Below are 14,662 nucleotides of genomic sequence, written 5' to 3' on the forward strand. Positions count from 1 at the left end.
ATCTTATTATAAGTTCTGATACGAAGGCAACATATAAAATCTTGCAATAGTAGGGTTGTTTGCTAACCCGTTTCTAAAAAGAATGTTGATACGAGGGCAAGATTTGAAGTCACATTTGCACCTTAAGTCATACAACAAATGTGCTAGAATTCAGAAATATACACATGTTTCCCGACCCAACCAATAAGTATAGATTCACAACTACTCCGCACACATACAACTAGTACAAGTATAGGCGAGTTCCACTAATTAACATGTTTGTACCGATATACATACAATGCCCCAGGATCAGTGAAAACTTACATTGCACTCTCAGAATGCAAGATTGCAAAAATAATTAGGTTACACATTTAATTACACCCATCGTATTTAAATAAGAACACGTACAATTACATAACAGATCATCTTAGTTAGACCTTGAGCATCACCATAGACATGTGTGATGCATCACTATATCCGTAAGATCACCCTGATCGACCAATGACGCGTAATTTCTTCTATAGTTCCCCATTTTAAGTCCATGCACTTAAGCTATACTTATTTAGCCACATGCACCTGTTAAACAAAAAGCTCTAGTTAACTTAACTCGATTGTTTGGTTCATTTCATTACCCGTATATCACCGACGGGCTCTGGCCTCCCATGTGCAGCCGCCGCGGCGACGGCCTCTCAAGCTTAGACCCCGCACTGCCGTCGTAGCCCCTGCTTCCTGCCGAGTCGCCGGACATGGTCATCATCGACTTTGCGTCGTACACGCCGGCGATGGAGTCCATGTCGTCCATCATCGGCGGCGCCATCTGGAGGAGCTGGTCGCCCTTTTCATCCTCGTCGTCATCGTCGCCCCACAGCATGGGGCTCTTCCCGCCGGCATACTGGCCGGACCTTTTCTTCCCCAACGACCCAAGGCCGCCACCGCCATCGCTGCACGAGAAGAAGCTCTCCATTGGCGCATGCTGCTGCTGCAGGTCTAGGTGCCCGCCTCCGTAGAGGTGCAGGTCCTGCAGAGACGGGAAGCCCATGGAAGCTGTGCTAATGTCCTTGATGGAGCACACGTCGAGGACACCACCGTGGCTGCCTAGGGATTTGTACCCTCCGGCAGGGTTCACCGCGACGTCGCCGGACGAGAGGCTCTGGTATGCTTTCTCCAGGATGGACTGCATGTACTTTCCCTGGGCTTCAATCCTCATTTGGAGGTGCTTCTGCACCTGCATGCCAAACCCATATCCATGCATGCATTAGCTAATTAGGACTAGTATAAAGCAATACGGTTAGTGCTAATTGAGTAGGTAATTAAGCTTTGAATAAGAACGTCCATTGCTGCATTGCATGCAACTAAAGTAGATGAGCATAAGGATCAGCATGGGAATAAAAGTGGAGTTGAGTAAACTTCCTAATGCTTTTAAAAGGAGGGGAAATAGGAACTTGATGAGAAATTCACGATATTTTTGGATCCATAGATCCATGCATACTTTGATTCTTGGTTGATTAATCACCTCTAGTTGCTCATGCAGCCTTCTTTGCACCTCCATTTGCATTCTGATGGCCTCGTTCATGTGCACGTTGCGGCTGAAATTAAGATCCACAAGATGGGAATTGCGAAAGGTGAAAGGGTCAGGAGACTACTTGAGCATATGCATGAAAAGCTTCATAATTGGGATATGAGTGAACACAAAGCAAATTTTACTGCTTATATTCATTAATTAACCTACTCGTTCATGCTTCTACCCATCATGCCTGAAGAAGAGGCCGCGTTTCTATGCATCTCCATTGCTGCTGCAGCTGCGAAAATTTGAGCAACATTTCAGTAACACGAAGATATGACATGACCATATAGATGCAGTTGGAAAATGCTATATTGGATATGCCAAATTTATCTGCACAACTGAATTGCACGAGAAGGGAGAACAAGTGAGCTCTTTTTTTTTTGCGCATGAACTGTCTCTCGATCTTACCATCCTTAACAGCATGATCGTTGAAGTCCTTGTGTGGCTGCTTCCCCAACCTGAATTTCTGTTCATGCGAAAACCATATGGATTAGTCAGCATGAGAGAGGGAGAGAGGTACACAGAGAGAGAGAGAGAGATTAAACCTAACCCTAACTAGAGGGTGCAACAACACACTTAAAACGCACCTGAAGGTGGCTCTTGAGGTGGTAAAGAGTGAGCCCCTTGACTCCCATGACCCTCATAATAGTCTTGGGTGTCGCCTCTAAATCAAACGCAAAATTCTCAGTTATATGATCGAATTAACCATAGTACATATGAAGGCTTATGGAGTCGTACTGTCGGGGCCTCCGAGCTGGGCGACGGCGTCGACGAAGCGCTCGTGGAGCTCGACGGTCCACCGGAGGCGGGGCTTGGGGTCGGTGGTGAGAACGAGGCCTGAATCACCCTGCACGCAGATGCCCCCTCTCTCGTTCACGTTGGAGCCCTGCACGGCCACCGCTCCAGCGCTGCTGCTGCTAGTGGCCTTCTTGGAAGAGAACATTCTTCTTCTATTCTCTTCTCACCTCCACCCTCTCTCCCTCTCTCTCTCTAGATCTCCCGAATTAAGTCTAGCGGATTGGATTGGAGATTCAAGCACAAAGAATAGGGTTCGATCGTTCGCCTCCCGCGCAACGAGGAGGCGACCTTCTTCTTGTTGTCCTTGTGCTGGTACGTGCTGCTGGTCTATCTAGGTTTGCGTTGGGGTGATGTCTTCTTTCTTGGCTTTCTCTTTCTATTGCTTGCTTGGTTGGAGGTGTGTGGCTTTAATTTGCTTCTTTTTTCTCCCCCATCTCTTTCTTCTCTCTCTCTCCAGGAGTCTTCACCTACAAAGCCCCCATGGGTGATATTCTATCCTGCCGCGCAGAAAAGCAGCTCAGCTCGAAGGCTCCGCCTCCCCCTCCCTTTTGAAAAAGATGAGAGACGTGGGGTCTTTTGAAGTTGCCTAGTGTAGTGATACACTGATACGTACGTACACTAGACGATGATTTTTATGGGTGTAGTGGTACTATCTGAGTATCTACACTGTTCATAGATGTACCTATGCTAAAATAATATCGGAAGAAAATACATAGTACTTGTTATAAAAGCGACAAGCAAATAACGAAAAACGAAACAAGAACACACGCAGGGGACACAAGATTTAACGTGGAAAACCTCTTCCAACACAGAAGGGGAAAAAACCACGGGCGCCAGCCAGCAAAACTTCACTATATCGGGAGGTGTTTACAAACACCGTGAGTTATCTTATAATCTGATAAACCCTAGCCGGCGGCTTACAAGATGTATATATAGGCGGTGCCAACGATCCGCACCGTACCGCGGGGGGCTGGCCTCGCTCCGCTCGTCAGAAGTTAGCCTCCCTTTAGTATATGAATTTGGATCACAATACAACAAACTCCACCTTGAGACAAATTCCATCTTGTAGCATGAACTTCAACAATTTCCTGAACAACTGTGGTAATCCGATTTTTTCGAGTTATTATTTAATTAGGGATTAAATGCTATTTGTTTCTAATTATTTTGATTTGTGCTAATCTCTAGCATTTAATTTGGATGATAACATTTACATGCAATAAGAAAAATAAAGTAGAACCTGATTTGTTTGTGCATGGTTCGATACTACTAAGAATCCTGGTTTAATTAGAAATAGCTGACTAGCTAGTCGTACAAGTAAGACGAGGCAAGAATAGAAGTGTGGTTCATGCATGAGCCCAGCAGTACTAGATATTTAGTGACCAAAGTCCAGAGCTGCAACGTAACTTAATACTACTGTAGATGGAGTGGACCAGGTCGGCAATGCCTAGTCGGTCGAAGAAACTGCGTGGACCTCTGCATGTCTAGGGAAAATGAGTCAGCTTATACGTGGCACGTAGAGATAGGAGAGTAAGTTGTAGTAGTGCACGCAGCTCAGATATTTCATCCACTTAGTGCTCCTCCTATAAATAGGTGCTGCTGCCCGGACACACTAGCTAGCTACAATGTCCACCGATAGTATCATGCTAGAAAGAAATAGACAGATCGAGGGAGGTTACGCCGGTGAGAGATAGAAAGTTAGAAATAGAGAGAGAGGTGCGATGTCTAGGCGAGGGTTTATCTTGAAGGGGGCGTTATTAGTAGAGAAGAGCCGTTGCATGCGTGGATATATACTGTCTTTGTATAATTTTGGAGGCGATGGAAGTAGAGAGCGGGAGGTGCTGTTAAGTTTCTACTAGTGCAAATATATATAGAAGTATGCTGATTGTGGGAATATTCTTTGATAGAGCGGACTATCATCTTTTATCAAGGCAAGCTGCTTTATACCCTTCATGTATTTTTGTAGAATACATATTGTTGTTAAATACATGATATAGTAGTTGGTAGATGGTATCGGAGATATTCGTGGGCTAATTCGTCGGTGTCGTTACGCGGTGATGGATCCGCTGGAGCCACCGGTACGAATCGGGCATTAGCGCGGATATCGATAGAAAGTGATCAACATGAGAGATACATGTTTTTATAAGAGCAAACTTGGTGCTACGAAGGTAAACATATTGTACCGATCATAGTTCAGGTATGGGACTATCTGTGTTCTCCGCTGGGGACGGCCTCTGTTCGGGAACGTATCGGTGATGGATCCGTAGGAGCGACCGGCATCAGTAGGTCAGAGTGTCCGGGTCTTAGCGGGTATAAGAACACTGCCTGACTAGCGCAACCTAGTCAAGACTGTCGATGTCGGAGTACCCCTCTGCAGAGTGTAAAAGTGTGAATTTCACCCCTATGATTCCCGGGTTGGGAAACTTACTTTCATGTGTGGCACCATGCGTTTTTAATTTGCCTAATACTTTAACCATCTTTTGTTTTTCGAAGAGCATTTGTATTTTACATTTATATGATTGTGTATAATCGGTTTGCTGAGTATGACTTATCGTACTCACCCCAGCTCCACAATGTTTTTACCAGAGTTGCGCAGCAGAAGAGTTCGTCGATTGAAGATTAGGCTGGACCAGCGGGTGGGAAGCGATATAGAGAATCTAGTTGTAATTCTTGTGTAATTGTAAAGAAAATATGAATAGTTGAGTTTCTCGAGATCCACTGTGCTGGTTTTAAGCCTGCATTTTTACCCTTGCGCGAGTATAAGCCTCTCGGTTTATAGGCGCGCGGCGGCTGTCTCGTCCAGGCCCGGTCTCGGGGCGTGACAACAACAAAGGAAAAAACACTTGCTGGCGCCAACAGCCACTTGGGCTAAACAGTTATACCAACCAAGCTCGAGCAAAGCTCAAACTTGGAAACAGAACTGGCTTTGTCATCATATCAGCAGGATTATCATGAGTACTTATCTTGCATACCTTCAGTTTACCTTGAGCAACAATGTCGCGAATATAATGGTACTTGATATCAATGTGCTTTGTCCTCTCATGGAACATTTGATCTTTAGTAAGGTATATTGCACTTTGACTGTCAGAAAACAAGTTAATGCAAGAATCATCTCCACAAAGCCCAGCATACAAACCTTTCAACCAAACAGACTCTTTGCCAGCTTCATTAATTGCCATATATTCTGCTTCGGTCGTAGATTGGGCAACAACAGATTGTAACGTTGCCTTCCAACTCACAGCACATCCACCAATAGTGAACACATAACCTGTGAGGGATCTTCTCTTATCCAAATCGGCAGCAAAATCTGAATCCACATAGCAACCGAGTCCCTCACCGGTCTTGCCAAACTTCAAGCAAGCTTAATTTGGATGTGCCACGAAGGTACCTGAAAATCCACTGAACAACTTTCTAATGTTCTTTACCAGGATCAGCAAGATATCGACTGACCAAACTCATAGCATAGGATAAATCAGGACGAGAACAAACCATGGCATACATCAAGGAACCAACAGCACTAGAATATGGAACTCGAGACATGTACTCAATATCTTCATCAGTACTAGGACATTGCAATGCTGACAATTTGAAGTGAGAAGCAATTGGTGTACTAACAGACTTTGCATCATGCATATTAAAACGATGAAGAACTTTCTGAATGTAATTATGCTGACTAAGAAATAACACACTAGATCTTCTGTCTCTTGTAATTTCCATACCTAGTATTTTCTTAGCAGCACCAAGATCCTTCATCTCAAACTCACTACTTAACTGTGACTTTAAAGTAGTGATCTCTTTCTTGCTCTTGGCAGCAATCAACATATCATCAACATATAACAGCAAGTATATTGGTGATCCATTAACAAACTTGATATAAACACAACTATCATACTTAGATCTCTTAAACTCATGTGCAAGCATAAATGAATCAAACCTTTTGTACCACTGTCTTGGAGACTGTTTCAAACCATAAAGGGACATCTTCAACTTGCAAACAAGATCCTCCTTACTAGGCACAACAAAACCTTCAGGTTGGTCCATGTATATCTCCTCCTCAAGCTCACCATGCAGAAAAGCAGTCTTTACATCTAGCTGCTCAACCTCAAGATCACGCATAGCCACAATACCAAAGAATGCACGAATGGAACTATGCTTCACAACCGGAGAGAATACATCATTATAATCAATACCTGGAATTTGGCTGAAACCTTTTGCTACTAACCTTGCCTTAAACCTCGGAGGCTCACTAGGAGACAAACCTTCATTTCTTTTAAATATCCACTTACAGCGGACAACCTTCTTTTGTTTAGGCAAGGGCACAACATCCCACGTGTCATTCTTGTCAAGTGATTGCATCTCCTCTTGCATAGCAGAAATCCACTTCACGTGGTCAACGGATGCAACGGCCTCAGTATATGTAGCAGGTTCAGTATCATGCTCCACATGTTCAGCACAACTCAAAGCATGATGAACAAGATTACATTCTTCAATTAAACGAGGACGTGGACCTTTGTTACGCCTCGGTCTATCAGCAGCAATGGAACTATTTGTTTGCTGCAAAACTGGTGGTGAGTGCTGAACAACAGTGTTATCATTTTCAGCAATATCATTTTCTTTCTCCTCCACGTGCTCCACCTGCACGCTAATCCTCTATTGTTCATCATCAGAATTATCAGAAAAATCAACAGCATCAGTAACATCTGTAGATGAACTCTTATAAAACATGACAGCCTCATTAAAGACTACATTCCTGCTATGCAAAACTTTCTTAGTTCCAGGATTCCATAACTTATATGCCTTAACTCCTGAACCATAACCAAGAAACACACACTTAACAGCCCTGTGCTCTAGCTTTCCATTATCAACATGAGCATAAGCAGTGCAACCGAAAACTCTCAACTGTGAATAATCAGCAGGTGAACCAGACCATACCTCAATAGGAGTTTTCTTATCAAGCGGAATGCAAGGTGACCTGTTTATCAAGTAACAAGCGGTGGAGGCTGCTTCAGCCCAGAAACGTCTATGCATACCAGCATTGGACAACATGCAGCGAGCCTTGGAGATGATGGTTCTGTTCATCCTCTCCGCCACACCATTCTGCTGAGGAATATATGGGATGGTGTGGTGCCTGACAATGCCTTCATCGCTGCAATAATCATTGAAAACAGTAGAACAAAACTCCATGCCATTGTCAGTACGAAGCAATTTAACTTTCTTTTCTGTTTGCTTCTCTACCATAACTTTCCACTTTCTAAAAGCATCAAACACATCTGATTTATGTTTCAGAAAGAAAGGCCACACTTTTCTGGAGTAATCATCTATGATAGTAAGCATGTAATTTGCACCACCAAGAGAAGTCTTGCGGGAAGGTCCCCACACATCAGCATGCACATAATCTAAAATCCCTTTGGTGGTATGAACGGAAGCATTGAATTTAACTCTTTTATGCTTACCAAAAATGCAGTGCTCACAGAACTCAAACTTACTCAAAATGCAGCCATCTAGCAGGTCTCTCCTGTGCAATTCTGCCATGCCATGTTCACTCATATGTCCAAGACGCATATGCCACATGTTAGTTTTACCAGGTTCATCAGGAATAACAGCAGCAGCAATACCGGACAAAGTGCTACCTCTAAGAACATATAACTTTGCAGAATTCATATCACCAATCATGTGAACGAGAGAACCTTTTGATACCTTCAGAACTCCGCGAGAACCAGAGTGTTTGTACCCGTCAACATCAAGGGTACTGAGAGAGATCAGATTTCTGGCCATGCCAGGTATGTGTCTCACATCTGTCAGAGTGCGTGTCATGCCATCATGCATCTTGATCTGAACGGAGCCAATGCCCACGATCTCACGTGGGATGTTATCTCCCATACGCACAACATCTCCACTCTGCACAAACTCATAAGAACTAAACCAGTCTTTGTTACAGCAAATATGAAACGAACATGCAGAATCAAGGATCCACTCATCATTACCAGAAACACAACCAGCAAACACAACTAGGCAATCGCCATCAGAATTATCACTGAAACAACAGCAGCCTTACCATCACCCTCAGATTTGTTTTTCGGTTGGTAAGTACCGTTTCTTTTCTCTTTGTTCTGCAAGTTCCAACAATCATCAATATTGTGGCTAGTTTTGTTACAATACTTGCAGAACTTACCATCACGTCCCTTGGACTTTGAGCGACCTCTGTTGGTCTTGCTCTTATCTCTGTTGTAGTTGTTGTTTCTGTTGTCGGTCCTGCCTCGGACCTGCAGTGCTTCTGCCTTAGATGACGAACCCTCTGCTTGCACCATAGATTTTATCTTTTCCCTCTGCTGGAGGGCCTCATAAACTTCGGCAAGGGTTAGTTCATCACGTCTGTATAATAAGGTGTCTCAAAAATTCGCAAAAGAATTAGGCAACGAGACTAACAGTATAAGAGCGAGATCCTCATCATCATACTTTACCTCCATGGACAGCAAATCAGAAACGATCTCTTTAAAGATCGATAGGTGATTCATCATTGACGCACCTTCTTGCAGCTTGTGCGAGAACAACTTCATCTTCACGTGCATCTTACTGGTTAGATCTTTGGACATGCAGATCGATTCCAGTTTTAACCACAGCGCCGCTGCGGATTTCTCAGCAAGCACTCCCTGCAAGATATTGTTGGATAGATGAAGCTGAATTAATGAAAAAGCCTTACGGTCTTTCCTCTTTTCATCGTCGGTCCAGGACTTGGCATCTTTCTTGCCAAATCCATCAAGAGCTTCATCCAGATCAGAAGATTGGGTAAGTATCGCCCTCATCTTCACTTGCCACAGAGAAAATATAGTGGTGTAATCCAGCTGCGGTAGATCGAACTTCAAGGAAGACATGTCGCAAAACCCTAGATTGAAACACGGGCTCTGATACCACTTGTTATAAAAGCGACAAGCAAATAACAAAGAACGAAACAAGAACACACGCAGGGGACACAAGATTTAACGTGGAAAACCCCTTCCAACACAGAAGGGGAAAAAACCACGGGCGCCAGCCAGCAAAACTTGACTATATCGGGAGGTGTTTACAAACGCCGTGGGTTATCTTATAATCTGATAAACCCTAGCCGGCGGCTTACAAGATGTATATATAGGTGGTGCCAACGATCCGTACAGCCTCCCTTTAGTATATGAATTTGGATCACAATACAACAGTACTAGCTAGATCAGCTGTGTTTTTTTAGTTATTGTGATTTGCCATGCACAAACTTGATTCGAAATTCCAATCATGTTGTTGCCAATGTTAACTCTTTTAGCTCAATCGGTCGATCACAAGGAGCTTAGTCTGGTATGATTAGGAAAAATTTGGAAGAAATGTTCTAGCGTAGATTATTTCACCAAGTTTTATTGCGTGCAAATCTATGCAGTTTACTTGCAGTTCTAAAAAAACATTGCGAAACTCGGTGAAACATCACAACACGAATCTTGTAGCACCAACTCGATGGATAAAACATGCATGAGTATTGAAAAAATGGTTCTCTCCTAGCACACTGCCTCGTACCTAGTGGACCATAGACATAACATCATACTAAAAAAAATATGACTAATACACTTCGAGTACATGTTGAAGGACTGTTTCCCCCCCCCCCCCCCCCCCCCCGAAATGGAAGCATAACCGCACCAGCCTCTGCATCAACCAATGCATACGGCCTTTATATTATTGCAATTTTCATAAATGGGCTACCTATATATCTTTGATTAGTTCATAAACATTTTGGTGAGCTAGCTAATGCATGAAATAAATATGGAAATGGTTAGGAGTTCAAGACCGGAAAGATGAAACCAAAATCTTGGTTAGATCACATAAATGTTAACCATATAGGGAGGACAGATATATAATGTATACTTCAATAATATATAATTATTTTATACCAAGTTCCTGAAAAGAAGGTGTATAAAATTTTCCCAAAAGTCAAACATGTATATTTTGACGAAGTCTTCGGAAAAAGTATCAGCAGCTAAAATACTATATTTCCTTATGTATCTAATTTCACTCATTTGGTACAGAAAATGTATATGTTTTTTTTCCTCACAACTTAATCAAGCTTTACGTTCTTTGACTTCCGAAGAAGAAAAATTATAGGCCTTCTTTTCAGGAATGAAGGTAGTACATGTTTGACGAAACGGATGACAAAATTATCATGAAATATATTTTTTAATATTTTTTATCCCTGATAAAAGATGTAGAACTTTTACAAATCGAACATTTCCAAATTTGGCTACCACGAAAAAAAACACTACTGGTTTATTTATTATGAAGTATGCCATTTGGCGCAAAGGAGGGGGCTCTGCCATTTCATTAAAAAGGTGAAAAGGTAGATCATAATTCATAACAATAAAAATTATAACAAGGACTAGAACCAAAAAAAAAAAACTGGAAGATTACATGTTGCACCCTAAGCAGCCTCCTCTGGTTGAGCCACTCAACTTATCAACTGCCATGTGAAAGCAACATCCAACGCATCCAAGCAGCTCCCTTTGATTAAAGATATCAACACATATCACAACCTTGGCAAATCACTCCCACCCGTGGACCGTGGTTACTCATTCGACACTACCGGAAAACTGAGATGTGCCATGTGCCCAGGACACACGGCAAAACGCTTAAAACGCACGGCAAAATCTTTGCCGTGAGTTTGCACACGGCAAAGTGCACACGGCAGAGAACGCCACGGAAACGCATCGACAGCCCCGCACGGAAGAAATTCTGCCATGTACTGCTGAGCTACACGGCAAAGTAAAGCACCTCACGACGTCTCACCGTCGACGAAACCAGACGGTAGGTCCGAGGCACAGTCTGCCGCGAGCCACTCCTTCGCCGTGCGCCGTCCGCGCGCAGTTTTCCATGCGCCTATGTTTCACTGTGAGCCGTGCCTTCGCCGTGTGTCCATCTATGCCGTGTGTCTGCGCTTCGCCGTGAGTTATTCTGTGCCGTGTGCCGGCACTGCGCCGTGCGTCGCTGTTTGCCGTGTGCTCCTTGCAGAAGATGTCTCACGGCAAACTTTGCAAACATGCCCGCCAGCTCAAACGCGTGCTCAAATCAAATTTCCGCGGGAAAATATAGTGACGAATGAAAATATAAAAATGCAAAATGTTTGCCGTGCGTGACGGCATGCACGGCAAACCCTTTCCGTTAGGATGCAATGTTACATTGGCTGTTGATGTGGGCCTAGCATGTCAGTATTCCGTGCGGCCGGTTTTGCCGTGTGTCAGTCTCGTCCTTTGTCGTGCGCTTTCTACAGGATTTGCCGTGCGCTTTGTGTTTGCCGTGTGCTTTCGACTAATGTGCCGTGCTGTTTGTCTATGCCGTGCACACGATTTGTAGGCTCATGGCATTCCTTTCTTTGCCGTGTGTTGCCGCACGGCAAAATCTAGGCGCACGTCAACGACAGATTTTCCGGTAGTGCGAGGAGTAATTAACTTGGAGAAGTATAGAAGGATCGGTGATGATGGACTGCCAAAAGGAGAGGAAATGACAAAAACTCTACGAGAGGATGAAAGATGCTCATTAGAGTCAATCTTGAGTTACAAAGGCAACACGACTGACCATGACTCCATGAGGCCAATGGGCTGAACCTCGTAGGAAGTAACCTTGAACGCCGTACTAAACTGTCTAAGAGGAAGTACAATCGTATGCTATAAATATGCTTATACGTCATTTTTGACTATGTGCCGGGAAGAGACATGAAATAGTGAAATAGTAGGTTCTAAATTCAAGCGCTAGCCGCAACACTACTAGACACTATGAGAGTGTGAGGTGGATTATGTAATACACTTGTAAATCTTTAGTGCCTATGGATGACATGATAATTTTTATATCTATCAGCTGGCTATACATCAAACCTGCTCTAAACAGTTTATGCATCATTTTGTCTTCACACGGCCCCACATAATTGGTTAGTACTCTCTTTTTCACTTCTTTTGACATACACTAGAAACAAACAAGCTGTGTGTGTTGTGGATATACTTCATAGGTATACCATCGATATGGTCCGATTCCGGCAAGCCCAGGTGGCCCACAGATGGTGGTGATGGCATATGGCCCACCGGGCGGCCCAGTTGTTGTTGATCAAGATGGAAGATGTCCAACCCAGGAACAAGGAGCCGGATCCGAACCGCCCTACGAAGGTAGCCGGATCCGAACCGCCCTACGAAGGTACCCGGATCCTAACCGCCCTAGGAAGGTAGCCGGATCCGAACCGCCTTACAGAGGTACCCGGATCCGAACCGACCTACAGAGGTACCCGGATCCGAAGAGGTCTATGCCAGGAGTCAGATCCGTGAAGGCCCATGAAGAACCCGGATCCAGTACGACGTAGGTGGAAGGCGGATCCTTGACGTACACGGCAAGACATTGTACCGTAGTTAGGCAACCTGTAATCCGGCTAGGACTCTCCATGTAAACCCTAGATCCGTGCGCCTATATAAGCCGGATCCCGGGAGCCCTGAGGGGAGATCTCGAGCTAGAAGCGGCACAACCACAACTCATTGTAACAACGCGAAAGCGCCCAGATAATTCCAGACAAGCAGCAGTAGGCCCTGTCGTCGTGCAGGTGTTCCGAAGCTGGGTAAATCGCGTACCACCGTCCCGTGTGCACTCCGCCCTATGGCCCCTACTTCTTCTCCCCCTCGTGAGGATCCCTCCTCCGGGGTACCGTCGATTAGGCAACGACAGTTGGCGCCCACCGTGGGGCCTGTGGCGTCTGGAGGCCGGAACCGGGAGGGTTCCGCCATGGAAAGCTACGACGACACCATCGCTGTGGGGCGCGTCCTTTACGCCGGAAACCTTCCGATCGTCCCTCCGGACGAGTGCTGGGTTCCGGCCAAGACAAACCCTGTCAAGCTCTCCATCGTCCCAGTTGGCGGCATACACATCTTCATCGGCGAAACCGTTGATTTCGACGGAAACGCACTGGTAAGTAATGTAGCTACGACCGCCGCCGAGCAGGACGCAGCTGCAAAGATCCGATCCGAGTCGCTGGAGCTTTTCACGGAAGAATCCGCCTTAGACCCGGAAATTTCAAATTCTGGTTTTGGTAGCCAGATCCGCGCCTACGTTTTTGGTAGTCGGATCCGCACCTATGTTTTTGGTTAACGGATCCGCGCCTACGTTTTTGGTAGTCGGATCCGCACCTATGTTTTTGGTTGCGGATCCGCGCCTACGTTTTTGGTAGTCGGATCCGCACCTATGTTTTTGGTTGCCGGATCCGCGCCTACGTTTTTGGTAGTCGGATCCGCACCTATATTTTTGGTTGCCGGATCCGCGCCTACGTTTTGGGTAGTCGGATCCGCACCTATATTTTTGGTTGCCGGATCTGTGCCTACGTTTTTGGTAGTCGGATCCGCATCTATATTTTTTGTAGCCGGATCCATACCAAAATTTTGGTAGGTGGATCCGCACCTAAATTTTTGGAAGTCGGATCCACACCTAAATTTTGGTAGGTGGATCCGCACCGACAGGACCACTGCGACAATCAATCTCGCACCGGCTCGACGGAACGCCGAAGAAAAACCGCCACGACCGACGTTGACTCCGCTACAAACAGCTAAGTCCTATTTATATTTAATATTTTAATATTTTATGATCATGAGATTAAGATTGGTTCACTCATATCCTGAGTCTTTTACCGCTTTCACTGTTGGTCATATCTTTCCCACGATTTGCCTCGCGCTCGTGAAAAACTTTGTACTGTTTTTGCCGCTTAAGGCTCCAGTACGCTGCAAAAATTCCGCTTTCGGGCGTTAGCTTGAGTTTTCTGGCCTACACGTTTTCTGTTGTTTATATGTGGATTCCATAGTAGTGACATTTCGGTACTTAAAACCGGCCTCTGTTTCTGAGGTTCTTGATTGTTTCGCTATTAAGCGCTATCGCCTCAGCAGATGTTCTGTGTTTAAAGTTCGCCGTCTCGCGAAAAGTCAAGCATATGAACCAGAAGAACGGATAAACCAGCACTTGCTTAAAACATATAAATTACATTAACTGTTCAAGATAGTCGAGTTTTTTCCGCCTTGACAGTTTTATGTTGTTCAACTGCTGCATAGTTTCAGCTTTAAAACATTTGTTCAAAGGCCGTTTTTGTTCCGCCTTACATTTGTTCGTTGAACATGATCAAAGAAACAATTTAATACAAATATGTTTTTATGTTTATGTATCAGGTACATGACACTTGGACGTACAACAGTCCCCCGAGGTTAGGCGGATCCATGGCGTGCACAGCTGGAAAAGCAACTTGAGTCTTGATTCCGCTATGCTTAGCCGGAACCAACCCTCGGGGGCTGCGGTTTGATC

The 14,662-nt window shown here is 44.7% G+C and overlaps 1 protein-coding gene across 2 annotated transcripts; it reads right to left on the reverse strand.

Moving 5' to 3' along the window:
- Positions 1–249: 249 nt before the first annotated feature.
- Positions 250–2,832, reverse strand: LOC127308007 (myb family transcription factor IPN2). Of its 2 annotated transcripts, none has more exons than XM_051338765.2 (6): positions 2,282–2,832; positions 2,131–2,207; positions 1,952–2,009; positions 1,709–1,778; positions 1,469–1,565; positions 250–1,204 (listed from the first exon to the last, which is right to left on the reverse strand). In XM_051338765.2, exons 1-6 carry the CDS (start codon positions 2,484–2,486, stop codon positions 608–610), a joined length of 1,104 nt encoding a protein of 367 aa, XP_051194725.1. In that variant the 5' UTR covers positions 2,487–2,832; the 3' UTR covers positions 250–607. The 2 variants fall into 2 exon arrangements, with proteins under 2 accessions (XP_051194725.1, XP_051194726.1); XM_051338766.2 differs by having other exon boundaries at positions 1,493–1,565; positions 2,282–2,831.
- Positions 2,833–14,662: the final 11,830 nt, after the last annotated feature.

Source organism: Lolium perenne, chromosome 6 (genome assembly GCF_019359855.2).
Source record: "Lolium perenne isolate Kyuss_39 chromosome 6, Kyuss_2.0, whole genome shotgun sequence".
Classification (NCBI taxonomy): domain Eukaryota; kingdom Viridiplantae; phylum Streptophyta; class Magnoliopsida; order Poales; family Poaceae; genus Lolium; species Lolium perenne.